The sequence below is a fragment of the Myxocyprinus asiaticus genome, chromosome 4 (assembly GCF_019703515.2).
Source record: "Myxocyprinus asiaticus isolate MX2 ecotype Aquarium Trade chromosome 4, UBuf_Myxa_2, whole genome shotgun sequence".
NCBI classification, from domain to species: Eukaryota; Metazoa; Chordata; class Actinopteri; order Cypriniformes; family Catostomidae; genus Myxocyprinus; species Myxocyprinus asiaticus.
The window spans coordinates 44,984,136-45,009,950 of NC_059347.1; the positions used below are offsets into that span (position 1 = coordinate 44,984,136).

General features: G+C 39.7%; 1 protein-coding gene across 1 annotated transcript; it reads left to right on the forward strand.

Annotated features, from left to right (window-relative positions):
* The first annotated feature begins 14 nt into the window (after positions 1 to 14).
* On the forward strand, positions 15 to 24,789 carry LOC127439964 (cytotoxic granule associated RNA binding protein TIA1-like). The gene is made up of 11 exons (XM_051696289.1): positions 15 to 740; positions 1,429 to 1,525; positions 1,606 to 1,704; positions 4,911 to 4,965; positions 7,102 to 7,189; positions 7,303 to 7,378; positions 7,506 to 7,614; positions 7,953 to 8,048; positions 20,227 to 20,311; positions 20,424 to 20,559; positions 23,041 to 24,789. Exons 1-11 carry the CDS (start codon positions 709 to 711, stop codon positions 23,188 to 23,190), a joined length of 1,023 nt encoding a protein of 340 aa, XP_051552249.1. The 5' UTR covers positions 15 to 708; the 3' UTR covers positions 23,191 to 24,789.
* The last annotated feature ends 1,026 nt before the right edge of the window (positions 24,790 to 25,815 follow it).

Genomic DNA, 25,815 nt, shown 5'->3' on the forward strand with positions numbered 1-25,815 from the left:
TGACATGTGCATATTATTGTGCATATTTAATCGTAATTAAGTATTGTGTGGCTGAACCCACATTAGATCAGTGCTGATCAATAAATTACATTGGTACAAGTAAATAGAACAATTTTATACTTGTTCTATTTACTGAATATTAACCGAGTACAAGAAGCAACTTCAGAGATGTTATTTAAGCAAAAGACTGTATATGTCGTGATAAACGGAGTATATTCGATTATTAAAAGTTGCAAAGAACGAAACGCCGGAAAGATAGCAAGAAACTACGTTCCAAACGGCATATATCACCCTCCGAAGGGGGAACAATCATGATAGTCAAGCTGTTAGATCGCTTCAAATAGAATTTCCGATAAAAATGAATAAAAAGGGAGTTCCGAATGACACTTTCAAAGGCTTTCAAAGCTCTCAGACCGGATGGTAAAGTCTTCGAAGGGAATAGGGCATACGGCTGATCACTTCGGAATGGAACGCACCCACTGTCGGTATATGATCTGCCCCAGTAGGGGACAGCACTTTCTATCCGTGTCTGATGAGCATAAGCAGCTGAAGGAGTACGCTTGCAACGTCACGTGATGACGTTTCGTGGGTAACGTCAGAGGAAGTTATTCCAGTAAATTCGCGTTAACTATCAAGTAAAAATCTCAGAGGCTTTGACTTCTCGAACCTTAGAAAACATAGCATTTTCGACATTTACTCACCAGCACGATGATGATGGACGAGGACCAGCCCAAGACATTGTAAGTCCCGCTGTAGTTTTGTCGGCCGCTTAGCGAATCCCAACTCGTGTTTAAACACGTTTTTTAAAGCGGCGCCTTGCTGTTGTCGCACAACACGCCAAACTTAACAAAATTAGATCAAGAGTGTGAATCCGTTTATTATCGTTAGTGTTATTTATTAAATGTGATGTGGGCGTGCATGCTTTCAGTCCCTGCAGCACAAGCCGGCTAGTCAGACGCGAAACTGGGGCAGCGAAACGAGTCCATCTGGCGGAGAATATTGTGTTTGCCTGAATCCTGTTTTTATTTTTAGTTATATCCACGTTTATAAACTTGTCTGCCCGCAGTACTAGTAATTATAGTCCAGAAGAGGTTTTTGCTAACACGCAAGTTCCGTTTGTAGCGTTGGTTTTCCGTTTACCAGAGTGCTAACTGCTACAAAAGAGCGTTTACATGTTGCCTTCCTCGTGGCCTTTAATTAGACTGTCCTCCGGTGTAAGAGTTCACACCAGGCAGACTGCATGTTTGCAATGTGCGGTTACTCTTACAGACGAGCTCTTGGGGTCATGTTAGCTGTTTGCTACCGTGCGCTGAAAACGTGGCAGAAATGAAACCCAGTGGAATGTGCTGCTGCTGGCGCGAGAGATGGAGGGGAAACGCAACGCAATAACCGTAATTCTCCGTTTCCTCCGCTCTCTTGTGGTTTTAGGTATGTCGGGAACCTCTCCAGGGACGTGACGGAGGCCCTCATTCTGCAAGTGTTCTCCCAGATCGGCCCCTGCAAGAGCTGTAAAATGATTATTGATGTGAGTTTAAAAAGCGCTTTAAACCTCCAGCGAGATTAAAGTGAAGGAGATCAGTGTGTGCACATTTTTGTCTTTTGCAGACGGCTGGAAACGACCCGTACTGCTTTGTGGAGTTCTATGAGAACAGACACGCTGCTGCAGCTCTGGCTGCCATGAACGGCAGGAAGATCTTAGGAAAGGTAAGACCCTCTCAAATATACCTACAAGAGTGGACTAGACATGGTTTATAATAAAGCTACTGCCCCTAAATGTCATTTATTAAAACAAAACACAGAGAATGTGTGTTAGCACATTTAGTGTATTTCCAGGTAAGGATCTTTGAGCCTGTCCATAAAATCCTTTTTTCATTTCATCACATCAACCATTTGATTTAAAAGACAATCTTGATTTACTTTTTTGTTATTGCCATTCAATTAATAGTTCACCCAAAAATTATGTTATATCATCATTTATATGCTGTTTTGCTTGCTTCTGTGGAACTCAAAAGGAGAGGTTCTGAAGAAGGTTTATGCAGCTCTTTTCACACAATAAAAGCATTTTTTGACCAGGGGCTTTCAAGCTCAAAAGGACAAAATGAGCACTATAAAAGTAGTCCATATGAGTTGCGTGCTATATTAAGTCTTCTAAATCCTTATGATGGCTTTGTCTGAGGAACGGACTGAAATTTAAGCTATTATTCACTGAAAATCTTGCCATCTGCTAAAGTGTTAATCTCATTTGTGGTTCTGCATGCTCAACCTTGGCATGTGATATGAATTATTATTTTTTTTGTCTTTTTGTAGCTTGACAGCCCCCGGTCACTGTATTTCTTTGTTGTATGGGAAAAGGCTGTATTAATATATATATATATATATACACATACATACACAGTGCTGTGGAAAATTATTTTTAAGCTTTTGTGTATTTTTCATACCAAATTGTTTTAGATCTTCAAACGAGATATAACATAAAACAAAAGGCAACCTGAGTAAACAGAATACAGTTTTCAAATATATATTTTTATTGAAGCAAAAAAGTTATCCAACACCCCACCCATGTGAAAAACTAACTGCCCCCTTATGCTTAATAGCTGGTTGTGCCACCTTTAGCAGCAACAACTGCAACCAAAAACTTCCGATAACTGGAGATCAGTCTTTCACAACGCTGTGGTGGAATTTTGGCCCATTCTTCTTTGCGGAACTGCTTTAGTTCAGCCACACTGGAGGGTTTTCGAGCAGGAACTGCCCGTTTAAGGTTCTGCCACAGCACCTCAATTGGGTTCAAGTCAGGACTTTGACTAGGCCACTCCAAAACTTTAATTGTTACTTTTGAGCCTTTCAGAGGTGGACATACTAATATGCTTTGGATCATTGTCTTGCTGCATAATCTAATTGTGCTTGAGCTTCAACTCGTGGACTGATGACCGGATGGATGTTCTCCTTTACGATTTTCTGGTAGAGAGCGGAATTCATGTTTCCCTCAATTACTGCAGGTCACCCTGAAGCAGCAAACCACCACCATGCTTGTATAGGTAGATATGTATATATATTGTAGATATGATGATCTTTTTATTTACACCAGATGTAACAGGACCCCTGTCTTCCCAACAGTTCCACTTTCGACTCATCACTCCACAGAACATTCTCCCAAAAGGTTTGAGGATCATCAAGGTGTGTTTTGGCAAAATTCAGACAAGCCTTAATGTTCCTCTGGGTTAGCAGTGGTTTTCGCCTTGAAACTCTTCCATGGATGGCATTCTGATAGTTGAGTCATGATCAGTGACCTTTATTGATGCGAGAGAGTCCTGCAGTTCCTTGGATGTTTTCCTTGGCTTTTTTGTGACTTCCTGGATGAGTCGTCGCAGTGCTCTTGTAGGAATTTTGGAAGGTCGACCACTTTTGGGAAGGCTAACTACTGTGCCATGTTTTCTCCATTAGGAGATAAGGGCTCTCACTTTGGTTCTTTGGAGTCCCAGAGCCTTTGAAATAGTTTTGTAATGCTTCCCAGACTGATGTATTTCAATCACTTTTCCTCATCATTTCTGGTATTTCTTTCGACCTTGGCATAGTATGCTAGTGGGTGAGACCTTTTAGCCAACTTCATGCTGCTGAAAAAGTTCTGTTTAGATGTTGATTTGATTGAACAGGGCTGGCAGTAATCCGGCCTGGGTGTGTAGTCCAGCTGAACCCCATTTTGAATGCAGTTTCATAGATTTGGGGATTTAGTAACTAAGGGGCAAATCTTTTTCACACAGGCCCAGTTGGTGTTGGATAACTTTTCTTTTTTTTTGCTTCAATAAATAGCATTATCATTTAAAAACTGTATTTTGTGTTTGCTTGGATTGCCTTTTTTATGTTAGAATGTATTTAAATTTTTAAAATTTAGTCTTCAAAAACAGAAGAAATCAGGAGGGGGCAAATACTTTTCCACAGCACTGTATAATATGTATATTTGTCTTGCATGAAAGAAAAAGGTGATATGGGTTTGAAACAACATGATGGTGAGTAAATGATGACAGAATTTTCATTTTTGGGTAAACTATTCCTTTGAAAGTCAGTTTGGATCAAGCCAAATAATTATGTAATACAAATTTTGTTTGTTCTTTGTTTTATATCATTGCTTCCATTAGTCCAGTTTCAAAAACTTGGCTTAAGCTGGGCCAGGACTAAAGTTCAGTTTATTTTCAACAGAAAAAATAAGGAATTGTCAGTCTCAAATTAGGCTAAAGCTCTTTCACAAAATGTTTACTGCTTGCAACATACAACTACACAAACATTATGGCTTACTAGAAAGTTTTAATTTGCTGAGAAAATGCATCATCCTAGAAAATTTGGGGATACCAGAACTCTTTATTTGTCCATTGGAATGCCTCATTTCGCTGTCCTGTTCCAAACGTCACGAAGCACGTGAGAACGTGGCACATTTAAAAAAAAAATTTTTTTTGACCTCCCCTTTTGTACCTCCACAGGCTAGATCATTTATTCACACCTGTACCAGGCCTTCAACTTTAGAAAATTCTTAGCAAATATATATATTCAGTGCAAATATTTTATCCTCAACAGGTAATGGACCATTTGAGGAGTAATACAAGTTGATAATGTCACTCTGTTGTAAGTCTCTTGCTATTTAGACTTTTTTCTTCTTTAGAAAATAATTACAGAATCTTGTGTTCAAAGTCCCTTTTTCTTCGTTTTGAGTTATCGCCGGGTTTGTTTGTTTGGTTTTTTGGTTCAGATTATTGCTTCTGCGATTGGACTCACCATATTATGCGTCTTACTCTGCCCATATCTTTTGTGTTTGAAATGTTTTCGCCGTGAAAATAGTCATAGAAGCTGGCATGGTGTTAAGCCACAAACAAATTTTACTCTGCTCTCTCTCTCTCTCTCTCTCTCACTCTCTCTCTCAGGATATGAAAGTTAATTGGGCCTCAATGCCAAGCAGTCAGAAGAAAGACACAAGCAGTAAGTGACATCTTAAATAGATGCAAATTATTCTGGTCTGACTTTGAGGAGGTTTTCACACTGGGCACGTTTACTGCGGACCGAATCCCAGCGTGATTGTTCCCGGCAATGCCCGCAGCATCGGTCTGGTTTTAGACTCGCATGATTCTGTTGAACCCCAGTTCTTGTCCAGCATCAACTTCCATCATCACAAATGTGCACATGATGGAAAACACAATGTGGGTCAATTTTATTTGCATGTTTTTTATTAATTTGATGTCATTATGCACATCAGAGTGAACGACACTTGCGCCTCTGTGTGTCGCATGCCGTAATTCAGCAGTTGCACATGTCCAAGAGGAGGGGACTATATCGGATTCTCACAAACAGTATGTTTTGAGGTCTCAGCTGGTTGCACGCTCACTCACGCATGTATTTAAAAGGCACCTCACCTATTCTGTTTCCCACAACATTCCTGTCATTCATGGTGTATGTGTGTGTTTGTTTTTGGGCAACTAATTATGTCATCATGCTTACAGTGCATCCGAAAAGTATTCACAGCGCTTCACTTTTTCCACATTTTGTTATGGTACAGCCTTATTCCAAAATGGATTAAATTCATTATTTTCCTCAAAATTCTACAATCAATACCCCATAATGACAACGTGAAAAGTTTGTTTGAAATCTTTGCAAATTTATTAAGAAAAAAAAATCACATGTACATAAGTATTCACAGCCTTTGCTCTTTACTTTGTTGAAGCACCTTTGGCACCAATTACAGCCTCAAGTCTTTTAGAGTATGATGCTACAACTTGGCACACCTATTTTTGGGCAGTTTCTCCCATTATGATGCTGCCACCACCATGCTTCACGGTAGGGATGGTATTGGCCAGGTGATGAGTGGTGCCTGGTTTCCTCCAGACATGACGCTTTCCATTCAGGCCAAAGAGTTCAATCTTTGTTTCATCAGACCAGAGAATTTTGTTTCTCATGGTCTGAGAGTCCTTCAGGTGCCTTTTGGCAAACTCCAGGCGGGCTGTCATGTGCCTTTTACTGAGGAGTAGCTTCCGTTTGGCCACTCTACCATACAGGCCTGATTGGTGGAGTGCTGCAGAGATGGTTGTTCTCCTGGAAGTTTCTCCTCTCTCCACAGAGAAATGCTGGAGCTCTGTCAGAGTGACCATCGGGTTCTTGGTCACCTCCCTGACTAAGGCCTTTCTCCCCCGATCGCTCAGTTTGGCCGGGTGGCCAGCTCTAGGAAGAGTCCTGGTGGTTCCAAACTTCTTCCATTAACGGATGATGGAGGCCACTGTGCTCATTGGGACCTTCAATGCTGCAGAAATTTTTCTGTACCCTTCCCCAGATCTGTGCCTCGATACAATCCTGTCTCAGAGGTCTGCAGACAATTCATTGGACTTCATGGCTTGGTTTGTGCTCTGACATGCACTGTTAACTGTGGGACCTTATATAGACAGGTGTGTGCCTTTCCAAATCATGTCGAATCAACTGAATTTACCACAGGTGGACTCCAATCAAGTTGTAGAAACATCTCAAGGATGATCAGTGGAAACAGGATGCACCTGAGCTCAATTTTGAATGTCATGGCAAAGGCTGTGAATACTTATGTACATGTGATTTTTTTTTTTTTTTTTTTTAATAAATTTGCAAAGATTTCAAACAAACTTCTTTCACATTGTCATTATGGGGTATTGTTTTTAGAATTTTGAGGAAAATAATGAATTTAATCCATTTTGGAACAAGGCTGTGGCATAACAAAATGTGGAAAAAGTGAAGCACTGTAAATAATCCGGATGCACTGTAAATTGGCAAAAAAGCATGCGCAAGTCTTTTTATTTCCTGAACAAGTGCGGAGCCGAGTACAGGTTGCTTTTTCACTTACGCGAACCCTCCATAGTTCCATTGCATCCTGAGCTCAGACCACCTCCTACAGGTAGTCTCTGGTTCGGTTTCCCGGTCCGCAAAACAGCTTTCACATTACCTACTTTCATGCAAACCGTGCTCTGTTTCGGACTACACTGCCAGTGTGAATGCCCCCTGAGTGTCGTTCGGTTAGGGCTTGTGTGTTCAAACTGTTACACGTGGATTGTTCTTTAAATTTTTCTTATGTCTTCATCCCTTCTCAAAACGTTATTGTAGATCATTTCCATGTCTTTGTTGGTGACCTGAGCCCAGAAATCTCAACAGATGACGTCAGATCAGCCTTTGCTCCTTTTGGAAAGATCTCGTAAGGCAAATATTGTATAATTCAGGGATCATTTAAACATCATTGCCGCTGGACTGTTTTGTTGATGTAACATTTGGAGTGTAACTGAATTCGTGTGTTCATGTTTGGTATAGTGATGCCCGTGTGGTTAAGGACTTGGCCACAGGCAAATCTAAAGGATATGGTTTTATCTCCTTCATTAATAAATGGGTAAGATGTATGGGTATTTGCTTGTTGATAGAATATGTCAAGTGCCATAAGTTATTTTTCTTGTTGCAATAGGATGGTATTGATTTTAAAGTTTTTAAGAGTTACTGTATGTCATTGCCAATGACAGGATGCAGAGAGTGCCATTCAGCAAATGAATGGCCAATGGCTGGGAGGCAGACAGATCAGAACAAACTGGGCCACAAGGAAGCCGTCAGCACCCAAACCAAACAATGAAGGTGAGAGTCTTATCAATTTGCCAAATTTTACTTCATGTTTCAGTTTCTGCTGTAATCTTCTCTATGAATCATCACAATTGTTATATACTGCACTTGTTCAGCTGACTTTATTGTGTAGTTTCTTGCACACAGCCTTAGAAAATAAAACAGAAACTCTCATGGAAGTTTTTATGAGCTCAGGACAAAGTAAAACTGCCTTAGAATTCAAACAAACCAAAACACCATTGCATGAAATTTTGATTGGTGACTAGAGAACCCTCCTTATTACTATATTATCATGTATGTATGTATGCATTATATTTTAACTAAATGTTCTTTCTCTCTTTTTCTCTCTGCAGCTAGTAACAAACACTTGTCCTTTGAGGAGGTTCTGAACCAGTCGAGTCCCAGCAACTGCACTGTGTATTGCGGTGGAATTGCTTCTGGCCTTTCAGGTTTGTACAAATGTCTCTGGAGTTTAGTTTATACAGGATGGGATGAATGAATGCTGTCATTAAATAGTTAACTTTAGTCATCCAGAGCAAGAACGCATGCAATTGAAAGATTCATCTATTTTTGAGTATTTAATGAATTGCACTAATTCACCAGTCAAAAGTTTGGACACACCAACTCTATCATTACTCTTTTGCACATTTTAGGACAATAAAGTTATAAACTATGAAATGTCAAAGTATGTGAAAATGTAGTGACCAAAAATGTTACTAATCAAAACTATCTTGTATTTTAGCTTCTTCAGAGTTGCCACCATTTGCCTAGATTACAGCTCTGCACAAGGTTTTTAAAAATAACTCATGCTTTTTTAACAGAATTGGAGTTCCTATCAATGTTCCCTCAAACTTATTTCGTATAAGAAATAAGCAACTATTTATGGCAATCACTCGCGGGATGGGCATTCACCATGAAGCACATTTAACTGTTTGGCGCATTTCCGCATTCACCAATAGCGCTCGCACCCCGTGAAAAATGCAGTATGTGTTGTTTCACAACTCCGTGTTAGTGATGGGAAGTCCGATTCTTTTCCACGAACCAGTTCTTTCGGACGGTTCGTTTCAATGAACCGGTTCAAAAAAACGATTCGCCAGTTAATTTTCGTCATTGCGTAATGACGTCGCTATACATAATGCTAATACCCCGGCGTTGTAGAATACACGCTCAAAGTAAAGCCATATGTAAGCACATATTGCTGATTATTACGTTTTATTTATTTTTTGGGTAAAAACGAACAAATTGCCATTATTGATCAAGTACATAACACTATGTAACACAATTTTTGGTCCTGGGTAGTAAGTGTATTTCCTAATTGCTTATGCCTCAAAAGTATAGAAATTGGCTATTATTCCCCACAAACTTTGCTTTTGTGACCAGGACAGTGATATTTTCAATGAGAAAACAGGCGAATATCGGTGATGATGACGAAGGTTCTTGCTGACTTGGAGGATCTCGCTGTAATACGTCGATCGATTACGGCGATGGAAATAAAATTCTCTGAGTTAGTTACAGGAGTGTCGAATGCTGAGAAACTAATAGATTATTTGGAGTCATCAGAGAGGGAATTATCCGCTAATCCGCCCACGACCAAAGTTGATTTGGAACGTGTTCTTGAAAAGCTTGAAGATCTTGAGAATAGAGGCCGCAGGAATAACGTCAGAATTGTTGGAATTCCAGAGCATGAGGAGGTCAAATATGGTGAAATTCCTAGACGAGTTTTTCTCGAGTCTGCTCGACATAACAGGCCACAAGCTGGAAATCGAGCGAGCTCATGGAGTCCCAGCTCACAGATCTGCTGAGGGGAAATAGGCCCCGATTGATTCTGGCCAAATTTCTGAAGTCATCCGATAAAGATCTCGTGTTGCGCCAGGCAAGGAGCAAAGGAAAGCTTTTTTGGAAGAACCATTATATTTTCTTGTTCCCGGACTTTGCGAGTTCGACGAGAGAAACGCTATCGGTTCAGGGAATGCAAGAAGCTCTTCATCAGCGTATGATCACTTTTGCTCTGATGTTCCCGGCCAAACTGAGAATAGAAACAAAGGATGGTCGCAAAGTATTTACATGTCCCAATCAGTCAATGTCTTTTATTGAATCAATGGATGAGTAAACCATTGGATGTTTCTCATGTGAGTGGGTCGACTCGCTGTACTTACTCTCGAGGAAGCTGGGCGATGTTTTGGTTTCTTTTTGCGTTGGCTCCGCCTAGCGGCTGGAGTTTGATTTGTGAAGTTTGATTTGTGAATAACACTTTCCTTAAAGAAGCTTTTGCATTGACGGAAGATTACATTTGCATGGAAGTTCCCAGCCAGTTTGAGAGTGGACACTACGGATGACCACAAAATATCTACATGCTCACACAAAGGATGTCTTTTATAAAGTTGACGGATTGAGTAAGTCATGGTATATACTTTTATGCGGCCTCTGAGTGAATTGACTTGACCATCAGGGGAAACGGGATGTTGGTTTTGTTTCTTTTTGTGTTGGCTCCGCCTAGCGGCTGGAACTTGTGCCACAAACTGAAATTTGTTTTGTGGAGGATCACACCTTTTTAAAACAGTTCTGTGAATTAATCTACATGTTCTGTGTTCATTCTTCCTTTTGGCTGGGGGTTATTTTACAAAGTATTTTCTGTTATGTAATTTTGCCTCACAAATTTGTGAGGCAAAATTTAGCAATCCGATGGCAAAGTTGTCGTGGGGGCTCGTGGGCATTCATGGACCTTTTGAGTTTAGAGGGATTGTCGCCGGTTGGCGCTTTCGTGCGCGGGTTTATTTTTTCTGTTTGTTTTGTTCGGGGGGATGTTTGGGGTTTGATTGTTTCACAAATGGGGAATGTGGTCTGTATAATTTTGTTTTTGACACACAGTTTATTTATTTTTATTATATCAATATGTCAGTTGTTAATGAGTATACTATCTCTCTCCACATGGAATGTAAATGGGTTGGGGCACCCCATAAAAAAGGAAGGTTATTTATTTTCTTAAACGTAAGAAATTTGATATAGTGTTTCTTCAAGAACACACCTTTCTCCGCAGGAAGCGGAAAAATTTGGGAAGATATGGGGTGGACGTTTTTTTTTAGTGTTGGTTCAAGTAAGAGCAAGGGAGTCATTATATTGGTAAATAAACATCTACAATTCAAATGTCTCAAACAGACTATAGATAAATTAGGGAGAGTCATTATTGTTTTAGCTGAAATTCAGGGGCAAAGGTTGATTTTGGCTAATATTTACGCACCTAACGCTGATGATCAGGCCTTTTTTATAGATCTTGAAGGGATGTTGCAAGCTGTTGGCACCCCTCATGATATAATATTGGGAGGAGACTTTAATCTTTTGATGGACTCAGTCCTTGATCATAGTGAAGCAAATGTGTGTAAGCCCCCTAGAGCAACATTGACGCTTCACAGGATGTGTAAAAATCTTGGTCTTACGGATATTTGGAGACTTTTGAACCGATCTGGTAGGGACTATAATTTTTTCATCAGTCAATAAGATTTATTCCAGAATAGATTTTTTTTTTTTTTTTTTTTTGATATCCAAGTCCCTCATTTCATCTGTTGTCGATTGCTCAGTTGGAAATATCTTAGTCTCAGATCATGCCCTGATGAGTTTAGAGGTGTTGCCACATATAGAGAAAAAGAAATCATATAGTTGGTGCCTTAATGTATCCCTTTTGCAAAATCCTGAATTCCAACAAATGTTAAAGACTGAAATGTTTATATGGAGACCAATTGGTCCTCAGTATCCTCTGTGGGCATGGCTTGGGAGGCACTTAAGGTGGTTTTTAGGGGCCGGATCATACAATATGCCTCATTCACCAAAAAATCCAACGCACGAGAACTTGTGGAGTTGGAAGGAAATATTAAAAATGTCGAAGCAGAGCTGAAGCGCCGTTTGTCATCCGATGGCCTCAGAGAATTGACTCGATTGAAATACAGATATAATACTATTTTGTCGCTGAAAGTGGAGTTTTGGTTATTCAGGGCAAGACAGTCATACTTTGAGTCGGGGGACAAAGCAGGAAAACCTTTGGCTAGATATATAAGCAGCGAGAGTCTTTTTCTACCATTCCCACAGTGAAATCTGCTGGTGGTGAAATATTTTCCTCGGCCATTGATATTAATAATGCTTTTAAAGAATTCTATTTTGATCTTTATAGTTCCACGTCTTATAGAAACTTTGTGGAACCATTAGATCTCCCTAAACTGATGACTGAGCAAAAAAATTCTCTCGATTCTGAGAAAACCTTGGAAGAACTTGGAGAGGTTATTAAGGCTTTGCCAACAGGCCAGGCTCCGGGGCCTCACGGCTTTGCTGCTGAGTTTTTCAATTCTTATGCTACAGAACTGGCTCCACTTTGCTAGAAGTTTATACTGAATCATTAAAGAATGGAAAGCTTCCACCAACCATGACACAAGCCCGGATCAGTTTGATTCTTAAAAAGTACAAAGATCCAAGCGAGTGTAAAAGTTACCGTCCAATTTCCCTGATCCAGTTAGATGTAAAAATGTTGTCAAAAATTCTGGCTAATCGATTAAGTAAGGTTATGACATCTCTTATACATACAGATCAGGTGCGGTTTATTCGAGGCAGTAGCTCTTCTGATAACATTAGGCATTTCATCAATATCATGTGGTCAGTAGTGAATGAGCAGTCTCCGGTCGCTGCCATCTCACTTGACGCCGAAAAGGCATTTGATATGATAGAATGGAATTATCTTTTTAAGGTTTTGAAAATATACGGGTTCGGGAGTATGTTTATTGGATGGATTAAGTTACTTTATAGACACCCAGTAGCGGCGGTACAAACTAATGGATTAATTTCATTTAACTCTGGATAGGGGCACCTGGCAGGGTTGCCCTCTTTCCCCATTATTGTTCTGTCTTGCCCTGGAACCATTAGCAGCTGAGATAAGAAAGGAAGATGATTTTCCAGGGGTAGTGGCGGGAGTTGTGGCGCATAAGCTTCTACTTTACGCAGATGATATTTTATTATTTGTCTCTGACCCCAGTAGATCTATGCCTTGCCTCCACAGAATTATTAACTCCTTTTCTAAGTTTTCAGGATATAGTCAACTGGTCTAAATCCGAAGCTTTGGCTCTGACAGCGGACTGTCCAGTAACTGCTTTCCAGCCGGGTGCTTTCCAGTGGCCCAAACAGGGCATTAAGTATTTGGGTATTTTATTTCCAGCAAATCTGTGTGATTTAGTTAGTTAATTTTGACCCCTTAATAAAATGGTTTTCGAGCGATGTGGGCTTCATTACATTTATCTATGATTGGGAAGGTTAATGTTATTAAAATGAATTGTATTCCAAAATTCAATTACTTACTGCAGTCTCTCCCTGTAGATGTCCCCCTCTCTTATTTCAAGCAATTTGATAGCATAGCAAAGTCCTTCATTTGGAATGGTAAGCATCCCAGGTTAAATTTCAATAAGTTACATAGGCCGATTGACAAAGGTAGGTTAGGCCTACCCAAGATTTTGTTTTATTATTATGCATTCGGTCAAAGACATTTGGCTCATTGGTCGCTTCCACCTGAGAGAGCCCCTCCCTGGTTTTGTATTGAAAAGGAAGTTCTTGCCCCTATTTTGCCACTGCAAAGCCTTTCAATTAAACTAGCCGGAGAGGTTAAATCGCACCTCGTTATTTTGCATTTGCACTCGATATGGACAAAAGTGTCCAGAGTGTTTTAATTCTGATATTTATTTAAACGTAGCCTCGAGCATATGGCTGAACCCTAAACTATGTATTGGTAAGTCCCCTTTCTGTTGGTCGGATTGGATTTGTGAGGGGGGTTAATACACTTGGTGACCTATATGAGAGTGGAGTATTGAGAACTTTTGAAAATTTGGTTCAACATTTTGGCATTCCCAGATCTCAGTTTTACAAGTATTTACAGCTGCGCCACCTACTCTGCACTGTTTTTGGGAGTGGCACGGACCCCCCCACCCAGTGCGGCAGACACTCTGGGAGTGGTGATTACTGCTTTTGGAAAAGGTCATGAGGCATCAGTGTAGTATTCCCTGCTAATTCAGAGTCTGGGGGACGGAACTTTGAATTCTCTCAAAAAATTATGGGAGAAAGATCTAAACTTGACATTGGAGGAGGTGGTGTGGGCTAGGATCCTAAAAAATGTCAAGTCTGCATCTAGAGATGCAAGGGTTCGCCTTGTGCGTTTTAAGATTTTACATAGCTTTAATTGGACCCCCTCCAGATTGTATTGGCTTGGTCTTAAAGACACACCCACCTGCTGGCGATGTCAATCAGAGGTTGGAGACATAACACACCCCCAAAAGACATGAGTTGAGATCCAGGTGAAAGTTCAGAGTCTTATATGTGATATATTGGGCACTCGGCTTTCACTTTGTCCCAGACTCAGTATTTTGGGCGATGGGGTGGTCATCGTTGAGAATCGGCACAAAGAGTTGGGTCCTAATGAGCGTCTTGATCGCCAGACAGGTTATTTTAAGGGGTTGGAGTTCGGTTGGAGCGCCCTCATTTCATGAGTGGTGCTCGGAGATCGGGAGGGTGGCGGCCTTTGAGGAAGGGATCTATAGAAGGCTGGGATTCTGGGGTTATTTGATAGGAAATGGGGCAGATATATGGCCTTTTTGGAAGACTTTCAGGGAGGGGTAGTGGAGAGGGATCTTTAGTTTTAAATGTGTGTGCAGTTTGATTTTTTTTTTTTTTTGTTTTTGGTTTTTTTTTGTTGTTGTTGAAAATATGCTTTTTATTTATGTGTGCGTGTTTTTATTTATTTTTTTTAATTTTTTTTATGACCACTGGGGTGAGTGTGTGTGTGTCGGGTGGGGGTGTTTAGGGGAAGGGTTTAATTGTATATAATTTGATTCCGCATTTTCTGTGATGTTTATGTAATTTGTTGAATGGAATCAATAAAAATTGTTAATAAAAAAAAAAAAAAGTTGAGCATCAAGGATATGGACTCTGAGGGACATCCTACAGCCCATTGTGCCGTAGTTCTTCACCAGAGTCTCAACCAGCTCCACATAGTTTTCGGCCTTTGGAAGGATTGCCCAGGAAGCCCCGAACCACTGCGACCTTACTAGTGAGCTTCTTGGGGAATTCATTGCACTCCAGGATCATCTTTATCTGTGGTCCGACGAAGACACCGGCTTTGACTTTTGCCTCAGACAGCTTAGGGAAGAAGTCTTGAAGGTACTTGAAGGCTGCCGACTCATCTAGAGCTCTGACAAATTGTTTCATAAGGCCCAATTTGATGTACAGTGGTGGCATCAGCACCTTCCGGGGGTCCACCAGTGGCTCCCACTTGACATTGTTCCTCCCCACAGAGAACACGGTCCGCTGTGGCCAGTCCCGCCTGTGGTAGTGTGCCTTGGTGTCCCTGCTGTCCCAAAGGCATCCCAAAAAAACATTTAAAAATTAAAAACTTTTACAATTTTACAAATTAACAGATTTTCTAACATAAAATTCAGAGCAACAAATGTCCATCTTACCTTCCAGAGTTTTTTTTGCAGTGCTCGCAGGTGAAGTGAGGTGCCCAGGGTTTGTCTGGATTCCCGACATGCATGCTGAAATATGCCTTGTAGGCCTCTCACATCTTAGCAGATGCTTCCATGGAGTACTTTTTCGCTCTTGTCTTGATAAATTGGCTGCAGACATGGCAAAATGTGTCTGCCGGATGCTTGCAGCCTCTCTATGCCATCTCAGAAAAATGCAGATATGTATCCACTTAGGCAGCTGGAACTAAACTGAACTGGTGGGCTTAAGGCCCCTGTACTTTATCCTACTATTTATATTACTGGAAAGTTTTAGAAGTTACTCCAAGTTTACTCAGCAATGAATCTATCTGGAATGTTCTGGAAAATAGGTAAATTTCAAAATATCACTGTCCTGGTCACAAAAGCAAAGTTTGTGGGTAATAATAGCCATTTTCTATACTTTTGAGGCATAAGCATTTAGGAAATAAAACTTACTACCCAGGAACCAAAAAAAATTTATATAAATTTGTTATACGGTGTAATCAGTGTTCGGCCTATAAAAATTGTGTATTTTGAGCTGTCGGATCGGATTTGGCATGAAATCATTGGCTTATGTCGTTCCTCTTTGCGTCATGACCTCATGTCCGTAAACACAGAAAAGACATACCGGCTGTCATGTGCTCTGGCTGAGGACGCTGTTCAGTCAGTCGCAGTCACACAGTTCAGGATTGCATCGCTGCAGTCTGGATGGATGTTTATCTATTATCCATTTGGTGAAGTTGTTTACCTGCTATAATGCTTGGAATTGGATACAGTATGTTGTCTGGTAGGGGTAATGCTTTATGAATCGAACATTACCCATGTGTTTACTGATCGTGATCTATGTTGTCAGGGGAAGTCACTGTGCATGTTTACTAATACGTATGAGTTCTGAAATTGACTTGTACATATTACTTTCATGTTTAATAAAGTATATTTTATTCCCATTATTGCTCGTTTTATGTTTTTAGTTTACAGTGTTATTAGACCTACAGTTTTACCTGCTTTATCAACTGCCCTGTTCATTTTTCAGGACACATTGCGTGTAGCGTGTTTACGGAAACCGCATATTCACAACGCATGTTACACAACGCAAATTACAATTATTCTGACTAGCGCATCATTTAATTCAAGTTCATTTGTTTCATTGTGCAGATGTAAGTTGTAATAATAATTTATAATTATAATTATAATAATTTATAATTTTTATAGTTGTTCCATAAATGTTGTGGATATATTGACGAATCTCATGTATAAAAAGAATGCGTTTGAATGAGGTATTTGCCCCGTTTTGAAGTGGTTCATTTTGCCGGTGTTAGCGCATTAAATTTGCACCGCTCGAGAGATCCCCAATATATTGGATTAATGGATTAGATTCATATCTAATTTCTTCTATTTACAGATTTTCAAGATGTTGTTTCTTCTGTTTATATCTTGCACTGTTAATATCTTGCAGTATAATTTTCATAATGTTTTCGTCATGATTTCTTTGAGATTAATAATGTAAAAATAATGAAGTCTTACATTTGAACTCTAATCGGCAGTGTCACGAGTTTCACCTCTTAAATTGATAAGTATAATACAATACAAACATTAATAGTTGACAAAACACTTGAATAATCATATTAAAATATACTGTTAACTGGTTTTGATTCAGGAGAGTCTCTTGCTCTCTATGTAAAAGCACTTTGAGTGTAGTGTCAGAAAAGTGTACAATTCATTAAAAAATGTAAATAAGTGTTATCTTCATCAAAGCAAGTAATATAAAATTTTTAAATGTTTTATCATATAATAATATCAACATGAAAATATCACATTATGACTCCGGCTCCGAATTTCTCCCAGTCATAATCACACACAGGCGATGTCCAGGTAACCTGAAATCATGAGATTCATCCACCAGAAGAGCAGTGTCGAAATACGACGGACTTGGTGTTCTTCTGCAAATTGCTTAATTTTAAATTTCAACCACAGATGTCGCTAGAGAGCACAAAGTTACTTAGTGCAACTAAGTTATAATAATAATAATAAGGGTGTTTATTGTCAGTGTTTCATTCAGTGATCTTACGATACATCCTACATTTAAAGTTTTGCACCTAAAGCACCTAATACTGACACTGATATACAAACGTGGATGTTCTACACATGTTTAAAGCATAAAAAGTGATTAAAGTTGTCTTAATCAACTCACCCTTTTTTACAGAAACCATGATCCAGCTCATAACTTCAGATATAATCTGCATGTACAATACTCAGTAGTAAAATATATTTACATCTCTCGATTAAAATGTTTCGACCCCCTCATTCAAGTTCTTGGTTCACGCATGCTCATCAGCTGCTCACTGATCAGCAGTTCTCAGTATTATGTCCGAAAGAGGCAATTCTCAGTTCAGTGTACTGGTGACTCGCGAACTGCTGTGATTAACTCTGTACTGTTGACGCGAGAGCTGCTGTGCTGTCCCGGGATCAGTGTACTGTTGATGCGAGAGCTGCTGTGCTGTCCCGGGATCAGTGTACTGTTGGCGAGAGCTGCTGTGCTTTCCCGGGATCAGTGTACTGTTGACGCGAGAGCTGCTGTGCTTTCCCGGGATCAGTGTACTGTTGACTCGATCTGCTGTGCTGTCCCGGGATCAGCGTACTGTTGACGCGAGAGCTGCTGTGCTGTCCCGGAATCAGTGTACTGTTGACTCGAACTGTAGACTGGATCATCTTCATACGTTGATAAAACGGTAATGCAGTCAAATCATAAAGACATTTCCAGTAGGTTTTATTTGTTATACTTTCTGTTGTTCAGCAAAATACACCTGAAACATACATTTTGCCCAGCAAAATACACCTGAAACATACATTTTGCCCCTTAATCACACGCATGCTCAATGTCAGAAGCTTATCGGTTCTCAGTATGTTGGACACCTCCAAAAGAGGTGATTCTCAGTTCAGTGTACTGTTGACTCGAGAACTGTTACGAGCGACTCATTGTACTGTTGACTCGAGAACTGTTGCGACCGGAGCGTTCAGTCCGATTTGTGAACTAGTTGAAGCGGTTCACTGCAAAGAAGAGTTGGGGAAAAGCAGATATCACCACCAGTTCTAGGATCATATTATTCCCGGTTATCGGCTCATTTCGAGTCAGAGTGTCAGGCACATTCGAAAGACAGGTTAAGATAGAGTAACTTGTGGATCAGTGTTGACTCGACACGAACTGTTTCAAACGATTCAGTCAGATTTGGTGAACCGGTTCAACTCGTTCACTAAAAAGAACTGGTTCAAAAGAACAATTTGTTCACAAACTGGACATCACTACTACTCTATATGTATTTACACCTTGTTTACACACAAGATTTCAATCAAAGCTTCAGCTCCATACTGGAAAAAAAAATGAATATTCATATGGACACCTGTTGAAACACTGAGCACGCATATACACTATATTGCCAAAAGTATTCGCTCATCTGCCTTTAGACGCATATGAACTTAAGTGACATCCCATTCTTAATCCATAGGGTTTAATATGACGTCGGCCCACCCTTTGCAGCTATAACAGCTTCAACTCTTCTGGGAAGGCTTTCCACAAGGTTTAGGAGTGTGTTTATGGGAATTTTTGACCATTCTTCCAGAAGCACATTTGTGAGGTCAGACACTGATGTTGGACGAGAAGGCCTGGCTCACAGTCTTCGCTCTAATTCATCCCAAAGGTGCTCTATCGGGTTGAGGTCAGGACTCTGTGCAGTCAAGTTCTTCCACACCAAACTCGCTCATCCATGTCTTTATGGACCTTGCTTTGTGCACTGGTGCGCAGTTATGTTGGAACAGGAAGGGGCCATCCCCAAACTGTTCCCACAAAGTTGGGAGCATGGAATTGTCCAAAATCTCTTGGTATGCTGAAGCATTCAGAGTTCCTTTCACTGGAACTAAGGGGCCAAGCCCAGCTCCTGAAAAACAACCCCACACCATAATCCCTCCTCCACCAAACTTCACAGTTGGCACAATGCAGTCAGACAAGTACCGTTCTCCTGGCAACCGCCAAACCCAGACTCGTCCATCAGATTGCCAGATGGAGAAGCGTGATTCGTCACTCCAGAGAACGCGTCTCCACTGCTCTAGAGTCCCGTGGCAGCGTGCTTTACACCACTGCATCCGATGCTTTGCATTGCACTTGGTGATGTATGGCTTGGATGCAGCTGCTCGGCCATGGAAACCCATTCCATGAAGCTCTCTACGCACTGTTCTTGAGCTAATCTGAAGGCCACATGAACTTTGGAGGTCTGCAGCGATTGACTCTGCAGAAAGTTGGCGACCTCTGCGCACTATGCGCCTCAGCATCCGCTGACCCCGCTCTGTCATTTTACGTGGCCTACCACTTCGTGGCTGAGTTGCTGTCATTCCCAATCGCTTCCACTTTGTTATAATACCACTGACAGTTGACTGTGGAATATTTAGTAGCGAGGAAATTTCACAACTGGACTTGTTGCACAGGTGGCATCCTATCACAGTACCACACTGGAATTCACTGAGCTCCTGAGAGCGGCCCATTCTTTCACAAATGTTTGTAGAATGCAGTCTGCTTCATTTTATACACCTGTGGCCATGGAAGTGATTGGAACACCTGAATTCAATTATTTGGATGGGTGAGCGAATACTTTTGGCAATATAGTGTAGCTCTGATTCAGGAAAATCTCTAGGTTTTCCCACACACTTGAGTCTGCCATCTGTGCGGATGTTGTTTCCGTCTCTTTATCAACATCAGAAGTGCGCAACCGCGCAGCTTAGAGGAGACAGAGGTTCCTATGTACATTGGGCACTTGTTCGCAGCTTTTTCCTTGTCCAGTCCAAATATTTTATATATGTGTGTATGTGTGTGTATGTATGTATGTGTATGTGTGTATGTGTATGTGTGTATGTATGTATGTGTATGTGTGTATGTATGTATATGTATGTGTGTATGTATAAATATAAATTTAGTATTATAAAGACCTTCATTTGTAGGCTTGCATATATATATTTATTATATTTTTTTTTTAAGCTCATGAGAAACAAATTTGGTCAAGTGTGTCCAAGTGTGACTGGTGGAGTATATACAAATTGTAATTGTTTGAATGTTTTTTTTCCTCCTCTGCTATAGATCAGCTGATGAGACAGACATTCTCTCCATTTGGGCAAATAATGGAGATCAGGGTTTTCCCAGAGAAAGGCTACTCGTTTGTGAGGTAAGTTACACTGTTTGTCTATGACCTGCAAACATACTTGCACCTGAAACTGGTTATATATGTAGTGGGCACATTAAAATTTTGCATGTTGCTTCCTTGTTGCTTTTTCCAGGTTTGACTCGCATGAGGGTGCCGCCCATGCTATAGTGTCCGTGAATGGCACCTGCATTGAGGGCCACACTGTGAAGTGCTACTGGGGCAAAGAAACAGCTGACATGAGATCCATGCAGCAGATGCAGATACCCCAGGTACTCCTCTTTTTGATCTTCACTTTTCAGTAATAGCCATGGAACAGAGGTTATCTAGATGCATGTATATATATATGTACAGATGATTGTACTGTATTAAACTGTATATGATGCTGAATATAATGAATAATAATGCTAAGGGTCCTGATATTTGAAAGTCCTGAAAATGCCAAATGTAATGTCTTTCACCAGAACCTTTATACTTTGGCAGACATTTTACTGGATAACCATACACCACCATTAAAAAGTTATTTTTGAAAAGAATAGTTGACCCAAAAATAAACAAATTATCATTTACGCACCCTCATGTCATCCCAGATGTGTATGACTTTCTTCTGCTGAACACAAATGTTTTGAATACAAAGGTTTTTAGAAGAATATTTCAGCTCTGTAGGTCCTCACAATGAAAGTGAATAGTGGCCAGAACTCTGAAGGTCCAAATATTCAAATAAATGCATCATAAAATGCCTGTACATCTTGCCAATTCAGTCTTTAGGCACGATCATGATTTAATTATACTTCTAGTGCTTGATGCATGCACAGAGCACTAGATGGCAAGATAGGAAGTGTAAACGATCGCCAAGGAGACTGCTGTCAAGATGTACAGTGACAAAGAAATTACATTTTGATCTGTTCTCACCCAAAACCTACTGGATCACTTCAGAAGAAATGGATTAAATCACTGGAGTCCTATGGATTACTTTTATGATGCCTTTATTGTTTCTGTTCTGGTGTCACCATTGCCCTCTGCTGGGCTGTTTTTTTTTAGTCCCACTCCGTCCCTGATGGATCATTTTACACTTTATTGAACAGTACTGTTTAAGTTTTACAAGTAAAGGAACTGTTTTGCATATTTCCTGAAAGTAATAATAATCATAACTTATCATGATTCAGGCATTGTTTAAAGTTTTGTAAGATTCAGTACCATAAATCGAACCAAATCCTTACACCCTGTATTATTTCTATTTTTATATTATTTTTTTAGTTTGTTAGTTGCAGCCCTAACAGTGTTTTAATCAGGGAATTTTACAATTGTGATTTCCAGGTCTGAAAATATTTATGTAAATTAAGAACATCTTAAGTCATGGAAAATTCTAGTCAATATAGTTTGAATATATATATATATATATATATATATATATAAATCACACACACACAGCCAAAAGTTTGGAATCATGTACGGATTTTGCTCTTATGTAAATATATTGGTACTTTTATTCACCAAAGTGGCATTCAACTGATCACAATGTATAGTCAGGACATTAATAACATGGAAAAATTACTATTACAAATTGAAAGAAAATTTCAGAACTTTTTAAACTACACAGTTCTCATCAAAAAAATCCTCCATGTGCAGCAATGACAGCTTTGCAGATCCTTGGCATTCTAGCTGTCAGTTTGTCCAGATACTCGGGTGACATTTCACCCCACGCTTCCTGTAGCACTTGCCATAGATGTGGCTGTCTTGTCGGGCACTTCTCACACACCTTACAGTCTAGCTGATCCCACAAATGCTCAATGTGGTTAAGATCCATAACACTCTTTTCCAATTATCTGTTGTCCAATGTCTGTGTTTCTTTGCCCACTGTAACCTTTTCTTTTTGATTTTCTGTTTCAAAAGTGGCTTTTTCTTTGCAATTCTTCACATAAGAGTCTTCTCTTTACTGTTGTACATGAAACTGGTGTTGAGCGGGTAGAATTCAGTGAAGCTGTCAGCTGAGGACATGTGAGGCGTCTATTTCTCAAACTAGAGACTCTGATGTACTTATCCACTTGTTTAGTTGTACATCTGGCCTTCCACATCTCTTTCTGTCCTTGTTAGAGCCAGTTCTCCTTTGTCTTTGAAGACTGTAGTGTACACCTTTGTGTGAAATCTTCAGTTTTTTTCAAGCATTGTATAGCCTTCATTCCTCAAAACAATGAATGACTGATGAGTTTCTAGAGAAAGCCGTTTCTTTTTTGCCATTTTTGACCTAATATTGACCTTAAGACACACCAGACTATTGCATACTGTGGCAACTCAAAAACAAACACAAAGACAATGTTAAGCTTCATTTAACAAACCAAATAGCTTAATAACTGTTTTATTAAATAGCAAGTGATTTTCTAATACAATATTAGCAATTTAGCATAATTACTCAAGGATAAGGTGTTGGAGTGATGGCTGCTGGAAATGGGGCCTGTCTAGATTTGATCAAAAATGACTTTTTTCAAATAGTGATGGTGCTGTTTTTTACATCAGTAATGTCCTGACTATACTTTTGATCAGTTGAATGCCACTTTGGTGAATTAAAGTACCAACTTCCTTCGAAACAGCAAAATCTGTAGTGTGTGTGTGTGTGTGTGTGTGTGTGTGTGTGTGTGATTTATGCTTTTGTTCCCTGTTATGCTTTCTACTCCGTATCCTCTGCCTTGTTTTAGCAGTGATGTCTGTATACTTGTTGTTTTACCGTTTTTTTCCTGTACCTTTCATGTCTACAGCAGAATAAACCTACCTATCCGGCACAGTCTTATGGACAGTGGGGCCAGTCATATGGCAACGGTCAACAAATGGGCCAGTATATGGCCAATGGCTGGCAGATGCCCTATGGAGTCTACGGGCAGGCTTGGAATCAGCAGGGATATAAATAAGTAAACATTGCGGTCTAATCCTTCAGTCCAATCATTAAACCCTGCTTCAGTGTGGCATCTGCCCAGTGGGACTCACCGTTAAACAGTTCAGGGGTTGTTGAAAGGGCTGCATTCAGCCCATTGTATATTATACTCAGACCATTAACCTGGAAGGAATCCTGTCTTTGTCTTTATATTGTTTTTTAGGCCCCAGGACATATTTTTTTTGTCAGCTTTTGTTTTGTTTTTTTTTTTTTTTTTTTTTTTTTTTAAGTAATACATTTTGGGGACTTCAATTGTTTAATTGTAAAACAAATGGAATGTCTTTTCAATGTGTTCTGCAGGCTGAACTTAGCTCGCACCTCAAATTGTGTAGAACATATGAAGCCTAACAAACTGCACTCTTTGTATGGAGATTTTTTTCTTTAAACCTTTTTTCCCCCAAAAGATTTTTTTTTTTCTGTACAACTTTTTTTCTGCTTACATTGTTTATAAGAAACATTTCAAGAATTGATTGTGTTTATCAAATATACAATATTTTATCTCCTAACATCTAGTGATATGGTATTCTGCATATATAAGTATTTCTCTGTGGCCTTGATGTGTACTTGAGGTTTCAGGATCTTGTAAAATTATAGAAAGTTTTGGACGCAGTTACTAAAGCTTTTAACCAATTCTATTAACACAGAGGTGCAGAAGACATGCTTCCTTTTTGTTCAATTTAAATGTTAGAACATTCATTTTGTAACATGGAATACATAATTGTTTAGTTCAGTTTTTAACTTTTTGTTTCATGTTTTTACAAAATCATGTTTGCTTAGATCAGTTGAGGATGTGACGGCACCATGGCTAATCAAAGTTAAAGGCAGTGCTGTAGCATCTTTGTAAAGATTTTTGTAATTCTGTGTAAAATGAGGTTGTGAATTATTTCTTTAGATTTTGTAAATTCAGGGTTTGTTGAACTACATCTGTAATGTAATAATGTTGCATGGACATTCTGAGCTCCGTTCTTCTTTCAATCACTTGTTTACATAAAATCCAAGGTGTAAATTAGTTACTAAGATGCAATTTCAATGTGCCCTTCATCTATACTTTACCCTCAAGAGTCACTGTTGATTTTACAAGCCAAAAACAATGACGAAAATAGTGAGACCCTGCATGATCCCACCTTGCTGTTTTGAAACAGTGATTGTAATGTCAGTGTTGGCTTTATATGAAAAGGGGAAGAATTGCGAGATACTCTTGGATTTCACCCACATGCTGTTGAGTTGCTCACGTCTAAATTACTTAGCTGGACACTGATGTCGTTCTATCTATATTTTCTTTCTCTTTTCTCTCTTGTCCCCTAAACAGAGTCATGATCAAACAAACCAACTGATCAAATAAAAAATTGAGCAACCAATTTTTTTTTTCTTCTTGTCATGTAAATTTATCAGCATTAGTTATTTAATGTCACTGCTTTTGATCTCTTTTTTTGTTTTTTGTAAAAAGCTTGAGAGGTTTACTTTTTTTTTTTTTTTTTTTTTGAGACACCCCCGAGTATATGCTTCTATCTAATGTTGTTCCACTTACTGTATTCCATGTGTAAAAACACTTAATAATAACCCTTCAGAACAGTTACCAGTCTTTGAGTTTTATTTAAAAAAAAATATATATATATATATATATATACACACACACAGTTGTGCTCAAAAGTTTGCATACCCTTGGAGAATTGGTAATATATGTACCATTTTGAATGAAGACATGAGTGAGCAGGCAAAACATATTTCTTTTATTTCTTATGGGATTCATATTCAACTGTAGGTTATAACAGAATGGCACAATCATAAAACAAAACATGGCAACAAAGAAAAAAATGAAATGACCCCTGTTCAAATGTCTGCATACCCTTAGTTCTTAATACTGTGTATTGCCCCCTTTAGCATCAATGACAGCGTGCAGTCTTTTGTAATAGTTGTCTATGAGGCCCCAAATTCTTGCAGGTGGTATAGCTGCCCATTCGTCTTGGCAAAATGCCTCTAGGTCATGCAAAGTCTTTGGTCGTCTTGCATGAACCACACATTTGAGATCTCCCCAGAGTGGCTCGATGATATTAAGGTCAGGAGATTGTGATGGCCACTCCAGAACCTTCACCGTTTTCTGCTGTAACCACTGGAGGGTCAACTTGGCCTTGTGCTTAGGGTCATTGTCGTGCTGGAAAGTCCAAGTGCGTCCCATGCACAGCTTTTGTGCAGAAGAATGCAAATTGTCTCCCAGTATTTTCTGATAACATGCTGCATTCATCTTGCCATCAGTTTTCACGAGATTCCCTGTGCCTTTAGAGCTCACACACCCCCAAAACATCAGTGAGCCACCACCATGCTTCACAGTGGGGATGGTATTCTTTTCACTATAGGCCTTGTTGACCCCTCTCCAAACATAGTGCTTATGGTTGTGACCATAAAGCTCTATTTTGGTCTCGTCACTCCAAATTACAGTGTGCCAGAAGCTGTGAGGCGTGTCAAGGTGTTGTCGGGCATATTGTGGCATTGGCGCAGTAAAGGCTTCTTTCTGGCAACTCGACCATGCAGCTCATTATTGTTCAAGTATCGTCGTATTGTGCTCCTTGAAACAACCACACCGTCTTTTTCCAGAGCAGCCTGT